We start from the raw sequence: 20,740 nt of genomic DNA on the forward strand, positions 1-20,740 counted from the left end.
TGGATTTGGTGGAATATCGATTTTAATTCACAACTAATCATATAAAATGACATTTTAACGAGTGGCGCAGCCAGTCGTGAAAATATGGTTTTTCTATGATATCCATAAACACTACTATATTTGATGTATTTTAAATGGGAGCTCTCCAGTATATTTTTATAAACATCTATGCAGAGTAGTCCCTCTTTGTAAAGTTTGTCTTTAATTGGGGTCACAATGGGGAAATCAAAGATATCTAACAATAGTTCAGGTAAAACAATGAAAATTATCGGTAATTTTCACTGTTATTTTTATGCCCCCTTTCGAAGAAAAGGGGCATATAGTGATCGGACTGTCCGTCTATCTGTCTGTCCGTCCGTCTGTCCGTCTATCCGTCACACTTTGCGTTAAGGTTTCGAAAAATGCTCATAACTTTTATGTCCCTTGAGATATAACCTTCATATTTGGTATGTATGTGTATATGGACAAGGCCTTTCCATACGCACAAAAATTTTGACCCCAGTGACCTTGACGTTGAACTTAGGGTCCGCGTTTAGGTTTCGAAATCTGTGTTTAGGTTTCGAAAAATGCTCATAACTTCTATGTCCCTTGAGATATGACATTCATATTTGGTATGCATGTGTATATGGACAAGGCCTTTCCATACACACAAAAATGTTGACCCCTGTGACCTTGACCTTGAACTTAGAGTCCGCGTTTAGGTTTCGAAATATGTGTTTAGGTTTCTAAAAATGCTCATTACTTCTATGTCCCTTGAGATATAACCTTCATATTTGGTATGCATGTGTAAAATGGACAAGGCCTTTCCATACGCGCAAAAATGTTGACCCCTGTGACCTTGACCTTGAAATTAGGGTCCGCGTTTAGGTTTCGAAATCTGTGTTTAGGTTTCGAAAAATGCTCATAACTTCTATGTCCCTTGAGATAAAACCTTCATATTTGGTATGCATGTGTATATGGACAAGGCCTTTCCATACGCACACAAATTTTGACCCCAGTGACCTTGACGTTGAACTAAGGGTCCGCGTTTAGGTTTCGAAATCTGTCTTTAAGTTTCGAAAAATGCTCATAACTTCTATGTCCCTTGAGATTTAACCTTCATATTTGGTATGCATGTGTATATGGACAAGGCCTTTCCATACGCACACAAATTTTGACCCCAGTGACCTTGACGTTGAACTTAGGGTCCGCGTTTAGGTTTCGAAATCTGTGTTAAGGTTTCGAAAAATGCTCATAACTTCTATGTCCCTTGAGATATGACATTCATATTTGGTATGCATGTGTATATGGACAAGGCCTTTCCATACACACAAAAATGTTGACCCCTGTGACCTTGACCTTGAACTTAGAGTCCGCGTTTGATTTCGAAATCTGTGTTTAGGTTTCGAAAAATGCTCATTACTTCTATGTCCCTTGAGATATAACCTTCATATTTGGTATGCATGTGTACAATGGACAAGGCCTTTCCATACGCGCAAAAATGTTGACCCCTGTGACCTTGACCTTGAAATTAGGGTCCGCGTTTAGGTTTCGAAATCTGTGTTAAGGTTTCGAAAAATGCTCATAACTTCTATGTCCCTTGAGATATAACCTTCATATCTGGTATGCATGTGTATATGGACAAGGCCTTTCCATACGCACACAAATTTTGAACCCTGTGACCTTGACGTTGAACTTAGGGTCCGCGTTTTGGTTTCGAAATCTGTGTTTAGGTTTCGAAAAAGTTCATAACTTCTATCAAGCGTTTATTGGGGGCATAAGTCATCCTATGGTAGCAGCTCTTGTTTACTGTTTAATGTTTTAAACAGTGAAATATCAGTTTTAATTTACTGATATTTAAACCATCGGAAAGCATAAAATAAAGTTACCTAAACAGGATTCGATTATGTTCATGTTAACAAAAACTTTCATTGAATAAGAAAACAGAGTGACACATTTTACTTATGATGGCAGTGGTAAACTTAAAACAAATAACGGAGATAACCGTTGCGAAGAATTTGGTAAAACTGTGTTTGGATTGTCTCCCATAGACCATTCACATTATTTCAATTTTACTTGTAACAAATTTATTATTTATTAAAAATGTATAATTTATTATCAACTGATCAAAATCTTAAAAATGGTTCAGTTTTTTTAATGCTGCACGAATCATATGGCAATTTCAATATTTGCATTTATAAATGCATTTAGTTATATTATTACATACATAAAAAGTATGCTCTTTTGAATGTGTATTGGATTCCAGTATTATTTCAGATTCGGCTTGTTCGTCTGTGTCAGAACATCCGGTCTGGATTGTTCTAAACAGTGCAGCCTCTTTACCAGTACTACCCTGCATAGAACGGATTGTATTGGACATAGTTACAATTTCCTCTCGAGGTCTACACAGTCTGCTCAGCTCTCTGTTGACACTCGATCATGAGGTTACGTGTTTTCTGTCCTTGTGTAGCATAACATCGAGTGTACAAGGATCTTATAAAGGTACAGACGTTGATATGAAGGTGTTCAACAATACATTAGAAATGGACGTTACTGAAGACAGTCCCGGTCTGTGGGAGGCGCTCCATAGTCTCAATATCAAGAGTCTCAGTCTGAGAAGTCTTCACGGGGTGAACCATGGGGAGCTGTTGTACCAGTCACTATCATCGCTCACACAACTGAAAACGCTTACAATTCATTTGCGTACATATATCGTCATTCAGCCACCTCAATCATTGAAGAATTTAAATATTTACTTTGATTCATTGCTTCCATCTCAATTACGTGACCTTATGGACACACTGCGTGCATGTACTCAGACAATTGAGAGTAGGCTTGAATTCGGCTGTGCGATGTTAACTTATGTCGATGATAATCATGGTAAGGAACGCATACAGCAAATCGCACCGGAGGAGTACATTCCCATCGTACAGGAACTGGAGACGCTGAAGAATGTTGCAGTGAAGCGATTCCGAATATTAGACCGGACACGTAAAAACCGAAGGTTTGGAGAAGATAGGGATGTTTCTTGCTGGTCTGTTCGTAGCAATGGTGATATCGATGACGATAAACAAAACGGTGATAACTTTAAAGATAAGCAGCTATATACACAGTTCGTTCAATGTCTGGATAATAAAATCATACATCGAATATCAATGCGACTTCTGATTACTTCAGCCTCGACATCAGGAGTAAGCAATCAATGCGGTTGCAACACATGATTTTACTATGAACAGTTGTGTGTTAATGTCTGGAAAGGTTTGTGCAAATAATAATATCTCTTACTTGGATAGCATACATAGATCGTTATATTTCTATAGAATTTTCTTTTCTTGTAAATGTTATGGTAAACAGATTTTATTGAATACGTGTCGTTTTACAATGTTTAACATCTTTGCATGAACTATTCAATGTATGCATTGTTTTTAGTTCACGTTTAACCCATTTATGCGTCTAGAAAAAAGGCCTTGGCAAAAAGCGTAGACACAGATGAGACACCGCATGATGCGGCGTCTCATCAAGGTTTGCGCTGTTTGCTTAAAGGAATTTCTGTTAGAAATATTCTACATATAAAAATAAATATACTAGACATCACTCATTTTGGAAATAAATTGATCCAATTTAGAACAATGGGAGAGTCCACTAGGCTTAAATGGGTTAATAGCGAGAAATGTATGTACACGTTTCGAACATTCTCTAGATCTACATTTAAAGAAAAATCAACCCATATATATTGCAAAATAACAAACAATAAGGATACGTGTTTGGTTATAGAAAACACACCTCGTTTCGTGTAAGAAGTCATCATGTAATACTATCTGTTAATTTGAACCGTGTTCATAGTGCTTGTGATTTGTTTATTTTATCAGTACCAAGATACATTATAACTATAATGTAACTTTGCTAAATTTAGCAAGAAAAAGAAGATACATACTTTTATTTCTCATACAGCTTTACTTTATTTTACTTTTATTTCTCATACAGCTTTACTTTATTTAAAAACACTTCAATGTTTCTAAACTATTTATTATTGTTATGTCGCCAAAAATTCACATTTTTATTTTTTATTACGAATTTCATTATATATATATATATTATGCTAATGTATATATACACTTTAATGTTTTGTTAGTTATTGTGGACGAAGTGTGACGTGTTTACTCCTCAAATGGGTTTCTATTGAGAAATTACGATCTTAATAGTTTTTTTTAAGGAATAAAACGTTTGATAAATAAAAACTCTACAATAAATGTTCAGAAAAGGAAAACGAGTAATAAACGAACGTACAGATTTATTCACTTTCAAATACCATTTTGCTGTCAAGAAGGAAACTGCTTCATGTGCAAATGTCATATTCTTTGTTTGGAAACCACGTCAATATATCGACACATAGTAACAATGCGCCTTGTTCTGAGAAAACTGGGCTTAATGCATGTGCGTTAAGTGGAATCCCAGATTAGCCTGTGCAGTCCGCACATGCTAATCAGGGACGACACTTTCCGTCTAAACTTGATTATCGGTAAGGACCTCTTTAAAACTAAAAATACCATAAAAACGCGGAAACTGTCGTCCCTGATTAGCCCGTGTATTCAACACAGGCTAATCTAGGACGACACTTTACGCACATGCATTAAGCATGCAGAACGCGTCTCAAATGCTGGATCTTTAGCAAATACGAATGCACGTTTTGGTATCGGCGTGTACGTTTTCGTAATAAATATCATTAAACTAAAGAGCAGTTGATTGATGGTGCCAAATAACGGTTGCATTTTTAACCCATTAATGCCTAGTTGACTCTCCCATCCATCTAAATTAGATCAATTTATTTCCAAAATTAGGGATGTCTTGTATATTTATTTCTATATTTAGAATATTTCTAAAAGAAATTCCTTTACGCAAACAGCGCAAATTCTGATGAGACGCCGCATCGTGCGGCGTCTCATCTGGGTCTTCGCTGTCTGCCAAGGCCTTTTTTCTAGACACTAGGCATAATGGGTTAAGCTTAACAGCATTTGATTGATGGTTCCATTTAACGATTGCATTTTTTTACTATGAAATTCTTCGTACATATTCACTTGTTAGTTTGGATTGCGAGAATAAAATGTTTACATTGAACTCGTTTTTATTCGGTTTATAACATTGTTGTTTTGTTTTTGTCACAATTATTAGCAATTGTATGATAGGATGCAATACATGATGATTATTATTCTGCTTCTGCTGCTGATGATGATTATGAACATTATTAATTACATTATGATAATTAATTACATTATGATAATGAAGATGACGATGCAAAGACGAAAGTGTTGGAGTACGGAACATGAGAGATGAAAACAACCAGCATATTAATACATATAATCCTTATAATTAACTAGATAGTGTGTGGAAACTTACTAAACTGATATTGAGCTTTGACCTGATGACATCAAACTTTCCGCCTATGTGCAACTATATCCATTTGTCAGATTTATAAGCGTCATTTTGGCCCAATCAACTCATCGGCATGTCAATTACAATGATTGCTGGTTGAAATGGTTCTCTATAGTTAATGAAGTAACCAGTTTTTTGGATAACAGGTCATGAGACCCTTCCTTTTACCTTGTGACCTAAAAATCCATCTGCGTCTTTGTTTACTGCTGTGTAAACATTATACTGATATGCACGAGTGTAGGACAAATATTTCACAAAGAACAGTGCCGACACAAACATCCTGTTAAACTGCTCTTTTACCTTTACATTGATCTTAAATCTGGTGACCGAAAAATTCATAGGCATATCCCCTTTATCGGGCGTAACCACAATAACAATAGGCATGATATTAGGTCAAAGAATTATCGAGATATACTGGTGAAACAGTGTTACTGTGACAAACCCTTGATATATTTATGTTGCTTTAATCGTTACGTTGCATATCATTTCAATGTCTGTCATGTAGGCTTCATATTACAAAAATGACACAAAAAAAAATATTAACTCAGTATTCAGATCATATGGTGGTGTGATAACGACACAACCAAAGAACCGATTTGCTGGAAAAAGATGCAATATGGCCCTGAATCCGTCACCTGGGGTTTGGTTTTGGGAGCAGAAAGTAATTTTTAAGTTATGTTGCTTATATATTAATTTTTGTTGCTTTGTCAATTTTAAAATCAGAGGAATTAAGTAAACAAACTTTGATTAGGACCACTATCTGATGTAAGAAACATAACACATTTTGAAATTAAGGTATAAATGAAAAAATAGCTATTTTGCAACGAATTATATCATTGGCTTGGTCAGTTTTAAACCAATGTGAACATATTTAAAGTTATTGTGGTAAGTAGAAAATTATATTTTGATTGATAATTAAGTCTTTATTAATCAATGTATCCCTTGAGCGTGTCCGCTTTTACCCGAGGAGCAAGGACGCTTGGACTTATTTTCCCCTGAAAACAAATAGCTGCACTTCTGATACTGTTTTGAACATTTTGACAGTGCTCTGTGAAAATGGGGTTTAATGTATGTGCTTAATGTGTCGTCCCTGATTAGCCAGTGCAGTTTGCACAGGCTTATTAGGGACGACACTTTTCGCTTGTATGATATTTTTCGTTCACAGACAGTCTCTTCTTAGCAACAATCGTGTTAAGGCGGAATATGTCGTCCGTGCTAAGCCTTTGCAGACTGCTCAGGCTTATATGGGGCGACACTTTACGCACATGCATTAAAAGGGCCTTTTCACGTTTTGGCAAATCGACAAAATTGAAAAAAAGTTGTTTCAGATTCGCAAATTTTCGTTTTAGTTATGATATGTGTGAGGAAAAAGTAAATTGAACATTTACCATGCTCTAATATATCCATCTATCTATGCATCTTTTGACGATTTAAAAAACCTGAAAATTATTGAAACGATTGAATAATTTTGAAAGTTCTGTTGTTGTCGTTTTAATTTGTGAAACTACGAAGATTGCTTATATAAAGTATAAAATGAGTCCGTTATACAAACTTGGCAGGATGGCCGAGCGGTCTAATTCGTTTTAACTCGGAGGCCGTTTTATCAACAGATCTTATGCCTCGGTCACACTGTCACGAATCAGAGCTACGAATGAACTACGATTCAATCGGCTACGAACTACTACGAAATTGTCAAAATTCGTAGGCCGCTACGATTTCAGTACGGAGCACAACGAATTTACCATCAACATGTTGGAAAACGAACAAAGAAAGGTACGGACTGCTACTGATCGACGCGATTAAGTACGGAGCGCCACGAATCGGTACGATCAAACTACGAATCCGCTACGGTCTGGTACGATTAAGTACGATGCTACGCGAATCAGTACGATCTAACTACGGATCCGCTACGGGTAAGTACGAACTAGAGCGGTCCGCTACGAAGCAGTGGGAATTGCGACGGACTGGTACGGACAGGTAGGAAAGAACTATAAACGAACATTGCGCCCACAGCCTCTTGTATTGTTATACATAGTATGACTTTCAAAAAGAGAACATGCAAGCGGCAGCAACAGCGCGTAACAGAAATAATGGAATCAGCAGTGTCTGGGGAAGAGTCTACATCCTCCATTCAAAACCAAGAGCCGGGTCGTCTTAAAAGCCAGTCTCTTATCCACCACCTCCTTTTTCTTCTCTGACCTGATAAAGTATGTAATTATTGATATACACATAGAGATTATGCTTAGGAAAGTATGATTAATTTTGTATTTTATTATGTCGGCTATTAATTTAACATTTATTAAATCACGTAAAAGAGCAAGATTTAAAAGGCATATGAGGCAGACACTTACCTGCAAAAAAATGTATTACTAGTAAGTTCAAATTCTAATATTTTCAAAATACGTTACCTTTAGCACAAAGCTATACTAGTTATACGATATTGAATCATTATCACCTCTGTGCATATCGTCAAGCAGCTCGACTACGGCCTCTGCATTTTGTGCCATATAAATATCCAAATGTAACAAATTTATCGCAAACGCAATTTGCTGGCAGTTTATGATTGTGAACTAAACAAATGCAAGTACAGTTGCTTTATAATTTCAATGATGTATTTCAGTAGCAATTTATTGTAGTGGACCGTATATGTCCGTACTGTTTCGTGCTGAAATGTAACTAGTAAATCGTACATGATCGAGCAAATTCCTGCCTATCCGTAGTACAACGTACTAGAACCGCGGCTTTCCGTAGTATATCCGTGGAATAATCGTAGCTAATACGTAGCGTTACCGTACCTTTCCGTAGTTCTTCGTATCAATCCGTAGAAGTCCTTAAAAATCTTTGAGCTTACAAAAAGGTACGGACGACTACGGTGTCGTTACGAACTAGTAAGGATCAGTACGGACTGCTACGGATACGCTACGGTCGATAAATTCGTAGCAAATTTTTGAACATGTTCAAAACTTGTCAAGGGTCGCTACGGAAATCCAAAAACTACTACGACTGATCACGGATCAAGTACGGAGAGCCACGGTCCACTAAGGTTAGTTACGAACTGTGCCGAAAAGTGTTCGTAGCTCGTTCGTAGTTCTGATTCGTGACAGTGTGACCGAGGCATTAGCGTGATCTAACGTAAGATTCGTAGGATTTTGTCGTACGCTTATCGTAAGTACTGCGAACCGTTTTATCGCATCTAAGATGTCGTAAGATTTGTGCTTATAGCTACGACTGGGTAAGACCACTCTTAGCGTTCGTAAACCTTCGTAATCATGACGGCCGCACGGGCTTTAGACGTTGGTCAACCAAGAGAGATGAGAAAAGGATTTAGCGATCTTTGTGATGGAGAAATATCGATACTATTGGACCTATTTATGTTTGATAACGTTAAATATATTCGTTATATCATTCTCTGCAATAAACGTCCAAGGGAAATCAAAGCACAACGAGACCATAGGCGACAATAGATTGGTTACCTCCCCTTATCTATCGTTACTCTCTATATATGTGGCTGGGAACGAGATTTTGACCCATCTTGTCAAAAAATGACTTTTTCAGTTAAGCATATATTATGAAAGTGCTACATCTGAAAAATCAAAATCTGAAATTTGAGCATTGAATTCCTAAAAGTGACGAAGTTATGTCATTTTTTGTATTGCATGTCAGAAACACTGATTTGCGCGATTTTGTACGAAATGACGTTTCAATACAACGAAATGACGTTGTAATTCTACCAGTATTAGTTCATTTTATGCTGATCAGTTTTTGTTGATAATCACTCAATTGTGTGTGTATGGTGATGACAGTCAATAACTATGACTTACATAATTAATTGTATTATTATAAAACATTAAACGCTCATTGTTGCCATGGAAACAGACACTGTTCTTTTTTTCAAATGTATTGTCATTTTAAAGAATTTAAGACACAGAATAACAACACATCAACAAAATATCTTCTGGACAGATATTAAACATTACCAACATGTTTATAGTAAAATCAATGTATGAACATTTTCTGAAAATAGGGGTGTATTCATAAATTGAACATATTGTATAGCAACGAACTTGAAACTAAAATGAAAAAAAAACTGACATTTTGAATTTTTGTTAAGCATCTATACTGCCATACATGGTTTATTTAGCAATTGTATTTTATTCAAAGATTGATACACAATTAATTAGATTTTTTTAAATTAAGTTAACAGTTGCTATGGAAACAGTAAATTATCAATTTCATTTGTACCTGTTATCAACAATGAAATTGACCATAAGTGTAGATAGAAAATAATATCAACCCATTTCATATATAGAGGTCCAAAAACATGATTTTCAAATAAAAGAAAATTACAGCAATAAGCACATCAATATTCAATGGTAAACGTCACCATAGATTAAACTTTACACAACAAAATATGTTCGTTTACTTGTAAAATATAATAGATACATAATATGAACACATATGTTTACATCACACATTTTGATGTCAATACAAACTACAACAGTTTAAGTTATCTTTGAACACATGCCAGTCATATTATACAATGTAATAATCATACTGTACAGAATATTTTATAGTGAAATCACTATGATTGATTTGTTAATTAATTATAAATCTCAGTTCAGGTTATATATGCCCATAAACTATTTTTGATTATTGATTGCTATGTCACTTTCAATAAAAGAAACACACTATTAATAAGATATTCAGCTAATTGTCATACAAATAACAATACCATGTAAATGTCATAGTCATGAATACTAATCAGAAAACAGTTTATCATAAGTATAATGCAAGAACAACAATTTGAGAAAATGAACAATTGTTAATAGGATAACAAGCTCTCACATTTTTTACTTTGGAATAGATGGTTTGGGACACACAATGTCTCCGGCAACTTCATTGATAAAGAACGGTGCAATTTTCTCGTAAAGATACCACTGCCTCAGATGATCTAGAGGGGGGATAAACTTAACTGTTGGAAGGCAGCCTGCCTCGGGTCTTGCCTTAAGAAGATTAAATCTAACTTCCTCCGAGTCACAGAACTCTCGACAAATGAGAAACCCTGGCTCATCCGCAGTGCAACGAAAGTGGTAGTATTTTGTGATGTTTTTTAAAAGTTTGAAATAGTTTTCTAAAAATGTCTTCCAGTTCAAAAACACCACCGGTCTAGATGGATCATTTACGCGTTGCGGAATGTTATGCCCGGACCTAGAAGATGCTTTAACTGTGTAAGCAATGTCCTCCATACATTCAGCATCTGATTGGCGCCATTTTATTTTCCACACACCAAAGTGCCAATCTGGCGTGAATTTGGTATGTCCCGGTAGCATCATACTCAAGAAAACAGACTCATGCAGACCTGCAATGATATTCCAAAAAAACAGTAACAATTTTATAATCTTTTTCTTCAGGTTACAACCTCGAAAGATTCATTTCAATATGCTTTATACATTTTGTAATTGATAGAAACAGGCGACCAAAGTTCTTATCATATATCAAAGTATGAATCAAATCTGATCATAAATAAAGAAGTTATGGCAATTTTAGTAAAATCTTTCCAAAATGAAATGGGGGATTCTTGGGTGGGATGGTTGGACAGTCTTTCAAAAATGAAATAATACAAATAAATATTTGTTTTTTTAAAGGATTTTTCAACAACATAAAATGTTTTAATTGGGGGGGGGGGGGGTTAAGAGGGGGGTATAGTTGGGGTGTGGTCATTTATTAGATGATTAGTGCTGCAAGTATGAAAGCAATAGCTTTGATACTTTAGAAATAAAGTGGACCTAAACACAAACCTTTTCAAATGTCTCTACACACTACACATTATTATACTTTTTAAATGGTTATATTTTAATGTAAGACAATGACCGTTTTATTACCTGTCAACACTCTCCACATGCAATAGCCCAGAATGGTGTTGTTTTTATTCTGCCCAACAGCATTGTCAAAGTGAATCTGCAAATAAACATTTCTTGTTTAAAATAATTAATATATATTTAAATGGAGATTATTGCTACACCTATGAAAACATTTATGAATTAATGGAAACAGAATTATGTAATGTCCAGCAACAAAATGAAATAATAGTTTTAATTACTTTAATATTTTAAAATAATTACAAAAACATAGATTAAAGTAACAATTATTACAAAAGCAACTATGTATAAATTTACTTAATCTTTCCAATGAAAAGAAAGACAAAACATTATTTTGTTAATCTCAGAGTATATATAGCAATAAATTACCTCTGCGTGTTTTTCTCCAGCGCCAAAGTGAGAAAAATAGTGGTGCACCAAACTTGTGACACAATCGCCACCTTTCCCAGGCATTTCTGACTCGTCAATCATATAGAATCTCTGTATTCCTGTAATATTGTTTTATGTACATAAAAATAATTTTTACAAATAAAAACTATAAAAAAGACTATATTTTAATACGCCATGCATACAAGATTTTCACTTAATGTTTGTGCAAAACACTTGTATTGTTTAATTACAATATACACAAGGCTTGTCAGCAAAGGATGACATATGCCTCCTTTTTCCACATTTTTCTAAACCTAAACGCAAAGTGTTTTTGCACTTTTTCGAAACCTAAACGCAAAGTGTGACAGAATTTCAGACAGACAGACAGACGGACAGTGTGATCACTATATGCCCACCTTCGGGGGCATAAAAACAACAACTAAATAATGCAGTATATTAACAAATGTTTTTCTTATAGTAGTGCAATGTAGTTACAATTAGTTATTATTACATATTGTGAAGATATATAAAACTGATAATTACAATAACATACCTGTTCCTTCAGCGCACATCCCAAACACATGGCACTTTCTTGGTGTCGCAAAGTAGATTGGCCCCACTTGCATGGCGTGATGAGGGTAGTGTACACACTGGGCAAAATCCCATGAGTAGTGAAGTGTGGCATCTAGTGAACATGGTTCTGCACCTGTTAACAAAATGAACCAAATTGTATTAAGTGAATCAATTTATTTAGACATTTTTTATTATATATACATATTTTTATAATTGTTTACCAACATGTACAGCTAGATGCACCATATAAATGAATGTTCAACATTTAAACTTGCATGTTCATGGCAAAATGCATAAAATGCTGCGGTTCATCTTCCAGGACAAAGCACAAATGTACCTCATATGAGGTACCTTATTTGTATAACATATTTTTGAATAGTTAATTAACAATTTATGAACTTATAATGGAAATAAAATTTGTTTATTAAAAAATCCTCATTTTTCAAGACCTTCAGTGACATCTGTAGTACTGCACACAGCTTTACTACAAAGAACCGGGTCCTTGAAAAGTTGGCGTTGCCGGTTGGCCTTTTGAACATGACATGTATAGTCACTTAGTACATTGTGCCTTTCTTCATCTGACAGATGAGCATTGGTTTTTAATTTGCCCATGAATTTTTGACATTTTTACACACAAATCTGTCGCTGGTGTAGCTACTGCAATGTGGGTGCATAATGAATTCCATTTGTTTCTAAATGTTTTTAAAGACACAACTCTATAGTTTGCTTCCTTTGCACTCTTCATGTATAAGTCATAAATGTCAGTTACATTTTTGTCACATGGAAGAAGCAAAACTGTCTGCTTTGGACAATTAGGCAGTCGTCCGGGCAAAGGTAATGCATTTTTATTTGCATATTCTTCAATGAATTTTTTTATTCTTGTAGTATCGTCGAATGAAAGTGCATGGGCAGGTGTTGTTTTGCAATTACCATGTTCATTGACACTCAGGCCATACATGTCATAAGACTTACTCATTCTTTTCAAAGTTGACTGAGAAATTGCAAATGCAAAACAGAAAGTTTTCTTACAAATTTGCTGACCATGGAAAAAATATTTCTGAGACGGTCTCGTTCGCAACTTTTTAGATTTTTTTGTTTTCAGATGTAAAAGTACTATTTTTTCTTTGGGTACAAAGTTGGGATTTAACTACAAGTTCTTTTTTTCTTGAAGACAGTTCCTGGCATTGGGTCCTATTTTCTAGCAGATTATCAACACCAACTATTGTTGAACATGGTTTACTTCCATAAAAGACACTACACTGGCATGTTTCACGCGTGAAATTTGAAATAATTTCTGCTTCTTTTTGATCTTCTTTTCTAATGTCATTCTGTTTGTGATCCATTTGTATTTGGTCAGACTCGGATTCGCCACAATTAATGTGGTCATCATAAAGTAAGCAATCAACCTGATCACATGTATCACCATCATAATCATCAAAATGATCTCAACATCTTCAAATGAAATACTTGCATGATTTCCCAAATCTACATCACAAGTTTCAACCTGTACAAAATTGGATTGGAAAACTGTCAAGTTATCATTTGATTTTGCAAAAGATTCATGGCCAATGTGGTATAACTCATAAACTTGTGCAAGTTCATTAAAAAATACGTCATCAGTCTGTGACAATTCGTATGGAATTGTAGATTCTTGGGAATACATTTCACTAGTTTGGCTCATCATTCTTATGAAAACTTCACATAACATAAACTATCATTGTATCAAAACCAAACGACATTTTTGACAACTTCCGGGTGAAAATTCCAATTATCGCATATACTCATGAATCGAGAGCCAAACTAATTTTAACAGAGGTAATAAACACTAGACGTGGTTAAATTTATATGGGATACATCCTTTACCGACTAATTTCACATTATTTGACGGAAAAACAACAAAAAAGAAAGAAAAACTAACCTTTTTGTAAGCAGGAAGTTTATCCATTAATTGATGCAGTCACACGGTGCCGTAGTGTACGATGGGTTATAAATCAGCTATGGTTAAACTATACTAATGTTTTCGTATAAAAACCGTAACATAATCACTGATTGGGTAATTCATAGATTGTTTCGGAAAATAAATAAAAGAAATAAGATATTTATCGCAGTAAAAACGTGTGAAAATTGCGCGAAAAAGTTGTCACGACTTTGCAACGTTATTTCTCGTTAACGACGTCAGCGCCGAAAGGGTCAAAGTCTCGTTCCCAGCCACATATATTATAGTCAACGGTTATATTCAACGGGGAACCAGTTTAAGGCGACAACGACGCCATAATTAGGTTAAACATCAACAGCGAAATGAAAATTGTGATGATAGGATAATTAATTCGTTAAATAGGTAAGTATTTAGTCATCTTTGTTCAATTTTTATCAAAACAAATGTTTTATGGTTTCTTTTGAAGTAAAACAGTTCATTTGTCATTAAATATTGAATGTAAACGAGTGAACTAGAATTCAGATAGTTCACATTTCGGACGCTGCAATACAAGTTAGTTGTCGACGCAATATACTGATATACCTTTTGCGTATTAAGTTTGAAGTTTTTTTCTATCTAATGAATAATAAATAATGCACTGTATAATGTCTGCAATATCTGCCCCAGCGATTATAAGTCATAAACTTTGCAATCCCAATATTATCAATGTTCTGTCAAAATTAGATTTATGAATTGTACAGTAATACATACAGTAGCTGAGCAACATAAATCTCACACTGCACGGTGAGATGCAAGGTAGCAAAGTTATATTCTGATTGAGTTACGCTCTTGCCCAATCGCAATGTTATTTTAATGACCCTGTATCACACTGTACAATGTCACTTGTCAGTCAGAAGTGGCTTAACTAATAGTGTTAAATCAGAAAACATGTGAATTAAATAGATGCCCCAATCATTCAACAAAGTTAGTGAAACACATTTCACATATTAAAGTATAGTTTTTTTGCAGGTTCATGGAGATATTGTCAAAATGGCTTGGGTCAACACACACGACGCCTCTGTCTTTGTCCGTGGTTTGAAGGTATGACAATAAATAATGTGCTATTATGGATATACCATTAGAGGGACTATGGCTAATATTGGTTAGGAAAAAGTGGAATACTACTGTTATGATGATGCAAATATTATATTTTTTTACATTAATGCATTGCACATTACTAAAATATAATGTGTTTAATGTGCATACATAATTTTACTTTTAATTTCTTTAAAAAACATAAAAGATTCAATTATATTTCTGTATGTGTGTACACACTGTATCAACACATAAAATATGCATATCAATGTTTAATTTATAATTTAAATGAATTTAAGATTGCGTTAAGCTTGAGAGCATCCTATAGCTACCTTCATAATCCGTTTAACCAATGATTGTTCCAACTTAAACTTAGCTTATTATAAATTTGTTATTAGACTTTTCTGGAAGAAAACCACACGGGACACCTACTGGGGGACTCCGGCTATACACAATAGGTACAACAATGCCCAGTCAAGTGTATTGTGGTTGAGAGGGCTTTTGGACTGCCAAAGAGTAGATTTAAGTATGTAAACTTACTACATGTATGTTTATTTAGTTCAAAACAGTTAAACACATTCAGTTAATCAACATAAGACACCATTTAATAAGCACAAAATAAATCTCCCCACAAAATATTGGATAAAAAGTGTGATGCTTTATGCCTTTAATACTCTTTAGAGCATAATTGTAATCGTCACATCTACATCATAACAATGTAGTAAACGTACACCGTGGGAAGCCTTAAGCATTGCACCTGTTTGTCCTCAGTGTCTGTCTGTTCATCTGTGGATGGATTTTGCATTACAGCAACTGCTGAATGACCTTAATGTGTTAATGAATTGCAGCTGTACACAAATGTGTAATGAAATTTGTTTTGTTATTTGTTTTCAAGTTTTGAGCATATATACACAAATTGTTTGTACTGAAGAAATTTGTCTTTTAATGACTGATGGACTTGTTTGTGTATCTCAACGTGACATGGGGGCATCAGTGAAGGAGACACATGTAGTTAAAAAAACATTTGAATCAGATTTTAAAGTTGCTTTCATATGCATGTGCATGTGTTGATAAAAATGGATGCCGTAGATTATTGCAAATTTTGTTTTATGAATTTATTTCTTTACCCATTTTAGTCCTAAATTAAATTAATATCTGAAAATGTTCATCAATTAAATAAAATGCATAATAATCATTAGTATTGATATTAATTGGATATTGTAATTAAATCACGAGTTAATATTGATTGATATTCTCTATTAACAGGTGTCTACATAAAAGTGGCGGTTGTTTATTCATGAGACTCGATGAGTGCTGTCAAGCAGTGGCTGCATGAATGCGCCTGCACAACATATGCATAGATTAGCAGGTGCCACTTCCTGAACAACTTACTGAGGCACAGAAAGTGGATGACGTTGTGCAAAGTCCACAACAGGACCAAAATGCAGCTTATATGGACAACACATCATTAACTTATTTATGTAGTTGCTGTTTTATGCTAACATGTGCACAAAGTGCTATAGGTGAGTCATTGTGGTCTGTCTATGTTCGGCGACATGTGTTAATATTCAATATTTGACTCTTTGTTGATGAAAGATGGTCATAATGTTTCTGCTAATGATACATAATAACTTAATAAGTTAATGATTTCTTGTCTATGAGCTGCTGCATTTCGGTCAAGTGTGGTCAACATCTTTGTAAAAGTGTGGATATGAACAATTTCTGCCGTTCTTTTGTGGATGTTTTTCATTAAGGACACACTTTTTACAATACACATGTATTCATTTATGCAATGCGTACGATGATTACATGCTTCCTTTATATTATAACAAAGTGAACATAAATTCTACTCCTTTATTTAGTTATATTTGTAACATAACAATACAGGGTTTTCTCCAACAACTCTACAGGTAGGGAACAATGAAGTGGAACACTACCTGAAAATGAAATACATTTTATGTTAATAAAATTTGTATTTGTAAGACAAGTGATGAAATAAAGGTTAACATTGTAACATAAAGAGATGTGGTTTCTGTTTAGTCTTTAAAGAGCATGTATTGTGTATACTGCACATCAGACGAGGGTCTGTTGGAACTAATAGTTTCATATAAAAAATTCTTGAGAATGAATTGTATCATTTATGTTAAGATGGATTGTTGATTCATGAATCATTAATTTTCATGGAACTCACATCTTTTTTTTCTTACAGGCTTATCTGACTGGGCCTCACATGCACTGTTTCGCGGATTTCCTATAATGATGATATATGAATGAATATGACTCGTAAAATAACATAGGTAATCCAATATGTTAATTTAGCTTATGTATACTCGTTAATTTATTTTCTACAAGTCCATGTAAAAAAAAATAACTTTTTTGTAATAACTAAAAAAAAAAATATTCAATTGATTTTTAGCTCATCTATTTTTTGAAAAAAAATTATGAGCTATTGTCATCACCTTGGCGTCGGCGTCGGCGTTAGCGTTGGCGTCGGCGTCGGCGTCCGGTTAAGTTTTGCGTTTAGGTCCACTTTTCTCAGAAAGTATCAATGCTATTGCATTCAAACTTGGTACACTTACTTACTATCATGAGGGGACTAGGCAGGCAAAGTTAGATAACTCTGGCGTGCATTTTGACAGAATTATGTGCCCTTTTTATACTTAAAAAATTGAAAATTTTGGTTAAGTTTTGCGTTTAGTTCCACTTTTCTCAGTAAGTATCAATGCTATTGCATTCAAACTTGGTACACTTACTTACTATCATGAGGGGACTGGGCAGGCAAAGTTAGATAACTCTGGCATGCATTTTGACAGAATTATGTGCCCTTTTTATACTTAGAAAATTGACAATTTTGGTTAAGTTTTGTGTTTAGGTCCATTTTATTCCTTAAGCATCAAAGCTATTGCTTTCATACTTGCAACACTTACTAACTATCATAAGGGGACTGTGCAGGCAAAGTAATGTAACTCTGACTGGCATTTTGACAGAATTATGTGCCCTTTTTATACTTAGAAAATTGAAAATTTGATTAAGATTTATGTTTTGGTCACTTTACCCCTAAAGTATCATAGATATTGCTTTCATACTTGGAACACTCACAAACTATCATAAGGGTACAGTAAAAGGACAAGTTGCATAACTCTGGTTGTCATTGTTACGGAATTATGGCCCTTTTTTGACTTAGTAACTTTTAATATATGGTTAAATTTTGTGTTTCGATCCACTCGAAGTATCAAGGCTATTGCTTTCAAACTTCAAATACTTACATGCTATCATGAGGTTACTGTACCTGGCAACTTGAATTTTACTTTGACCTTTGAATGACCTTGACTCTCAAGGTCAAATTATTAAATTTTGCTAAAATTGCCATAACTTCTTTATTTATGATTAGATTTGATTGATACTTTGATGAAACTACTCTTACCTGACATACCACAATAGACTTCACCCAAACCATCCCCCGTGCCCTCCCCCCCTCCCCCCCCCCCCTAATTTTTTTTTTTTTTTTTTTTTTTTCACTTTTTTGGTAGATAATGTAATAAATGTCCACAACCCTCACACTATACCCCCACCCCACCCCCCCCCCCCAAATATTTTTTTTTGATTTTTTTTTTTGTTTGTTTTTTTTTTTAAGATCATCTCACAAATTATCACCACACCCTCACACTATACCCCCCCCCGATTTTTTTTTTTTTTTTTTTTTCACTTTTTTGGAAGATAATGTAATAAATGTCCACAACCCCACACTATACACCCCTCTTCACTCCACTCCTCCCTCCTTTGTGATTGAAAATGAGAGTCCCTTCACCTTTAAAAAGAAAATAGATGAGCGGTCTGCACCCGCAAGGCGGTGCTCTTGTTACAATTGGTATTGTGAAATGTGATTAACCATTTTTATGCTTCCCCAAAATTTATTTTGAGGTGAGCATATAGTCGCCGCTTCGTCCGTCTGTCCGTCCGTGCACAATTTTTGTCCGGGCTATTTCTCAGAAACTAATGACCGGAATTCAATGAAACTTTATGGGAAGCTTCACTACTAAGAGGAGATGTGCATATTATCAGTGGGTTCTGGTCGGATGATTTTTCACAGAGTTATGGCCCTTTGAAATTTTCCATTAACTGTACATACAGTGCAATTCTTGTCCGGGCTATTTCTCAGAAACTAATGAACCGAATTCAATGAAACTTTATGGGAAGCCTCACGTTCAAGAGGAGATGTGCATATTATCAGCGGGTTTTGGTCGGATGATTTTTCACAGAGTTATGGCCCGTTGAAATTGTCTATAAAAAAATTATTGTCCCCCCCCAACTACTGTGCCCTCAAAACGCTTCCATTTATCTGAATAAATAGTGCAGTATTGTGACAAAAAACCTTTGGGGAGCATCACCCGTCTCTGACGGTTTCTTGTTTTTAAATAACATGTATTTAATAAATCACCATAATAACTTTATATATGAGTCGCGCTCTGATAAAATGGGATTTAATGCATGAGCGTAAAGTGTCATACCAGATTAGCATGTGCACTTCACGCAGGCCAATCAGGGACAACACTTTCCGCTTTTATTATATGTTTCGTTTTAAGAAAGACTCTTCTTAGCAAAAATCGAGTTTAAGCAGAAAGTTGTCCCTGATTAGCCTGTGCGGACTGCACATGCTAATCTCGTATGAAACTTTATGCACATGCATTAAACCCCCCTTTTCACAGAGCGGGACTCATATGTAAGTATATGCAGTGTTTTTATCTTGGTATTTTGCGAAATTACTTGTATCTAACGATAAATATTTATTAATAAATATGGACAATCGATCTTTATGAGCTGTCATATATACAAATATGTACATTCAATGACAAAGATATTTTGATATTATGCTTTTATTACAATGTGAAATGTATCTATTACCAAGTAACTTCATAAATAACGATATTTATGTCACATAATTAATTTGTGATTATGATAACGTTGTGTTTTGTGACATTGACACACCTACACGAATAAATGTGCTAACTTTATACTGTGTACTTGATTAATTATCTTTCCAACTTTTGTTCAACTGATGTGATGGACGAGATCTCATCGGAAAGATCACAGGCTGATCAGGCACTTTCCGCTTTTATAGTATTTTTAGTTTCAAGGAAGTCCCTCCTTACCGAAAATCAAGTTTAGGCGGAAAGTGCCGTCCATGATTAGCCTGTGCGGACTGCACAGGCTAATATGGGACGACACTTTAAGCACATGATGCATTATGCCCAGTTTTTTCTCAGAACGCGACTCAATTATATCTTGGTACAGGACGCACGTATTTACTTCAAAAGGCACAGGGAACTTCGTTAGTTGACATAGAACGGCTTTCCCACCCACGGAAACCCGATATGCTGTGAGAAGTTGGAATCTTGCTGAATATATTCCATCCAGGCTTGGGGCTTCATCAGATGAAAAATGTTATCTATGCACATACACATAAAGAGGAGGCGCGGATTGGGTTTTGAAAATAAATGTT

The 20,740-nt window shown here is 34.9% G+C and overlaps 3 protein-coding genes and 1 long non-coding RNA gene across 11 annotated transcripts in view; 2 read left to right on the forward strand and 2 right to left on the reverse strand.

Moving 5' to 3' along the window:
* LOC127833459 (uncharacterized) overlaps positions 1-5,094 on the forward strand; it is a 36,990-nt gene extending 31,896 nt beyond the window's left edge. Inside the window, exon 6 of the mRNA XM_052358732.1 lies at positions 2,257-5,094. The gene's annotated coding sequence lies outside the window, so the exon portion shown is untranslated. The remainder of the gene's footprint in view (positions 1-2,256) is intronic.
* A 4,408-nt stretch (positions 5,095-9,502) lies between these two features.
* Positions 9,503-13,652, reverse strand: LOC127833460 (uncharacterized). 2 transcript variants are annotated; one of them, XM_052358733.1, is made up of 5 exons: positions 12,680-13,651; positions 12,211-12,363; positions 11,658-11,776; positions 11,292-11,367; positions 9,503-10,768 (listed from the first exon to the last, which is right to left on the reverse strand). In XM_052358733.1, the coding sequence occupies exons 1-5, from the start codon at positions 12,840-12,842 to the stop codon at positions 10,260-10,262; spliced, it is 1,020 nt and encodes a 339-aa protein (XP_052214693.1). In that variant the 5' UTR covers positions 12,843-13,651; the 3' UTR covers positions 9,503-10,259. The 2 variants fall into 2 exon arrangements, with proteins under 2 accessions (XP_052214693.1, XP_052214694.1); XM_052358734.1 differs by lacking the exons at positions 11,292-11,367; positions 11,658-11,776 and having other exon boundaries at positions 12,680-13,652.
* A 790-nt stretch (positions 13,653-14,442) lies between these two features.
* Positions 14,443-20,740, forward strand: part of LOC127833457 (NF-kappa-B-activating protein-like) — a 52,660-nt gene continuing 46,362 nt past the window's right edge. For 4 of the 7 annotated variants that reach the window (XM_052358723.1, XM_052358729.1, XM_052358730.1 and 1 more), the window contains exons 1-5: positions 14,449-14,568; positions 15,175-15,246; positions 15,639-15,766; positions 16,507-16,763; positions 17,450-17,537. The gene's annotated coding sequence lies outside the window, so the exon portion shown is untranslated. Of the gene's footprint in view, positions 14,569-15,174; positions 15,247-15,638; positions 15,767-16,506; positions 16,764-17,449; positions 17,538-20,740 lie in introns of all 7 variants that reach the window. The other 3 variants (XM_052358724.1, XM_052358726.1, XM_052358725.1) reach the window with 3 other exon arrangements.
* On the reverse strand, positions 16,997-17,577 carry LOC127833465 (uncharacterized). The gene is made up of 2 exons (XR_008027427.1): positions 17,432-17,577; positions 16,997-17,177 (listed from the first exon to the last, which is right to left on the reverse strand). It is a non-coding gene; the product is annotated as an uncharacterized LOC127833465 (long non-coding RNA).

The sequence above is a fragment of the Dreissena polymorpha genome, chromosome 6, assembly GCF_020536995.1.
Source record: "Dreissena polymorpha isolate Duluth1 chromosome 6, UMN_Dpol_1.0, whole genome shotgun sequence".
In the NCBI taxonomy this organism is placed as follows: Eukaryota; Metazoa; Mollusca; class Bivalvia; order Myida; family Dreissenidae; genus Dreissena; species Dreissena polymorpha.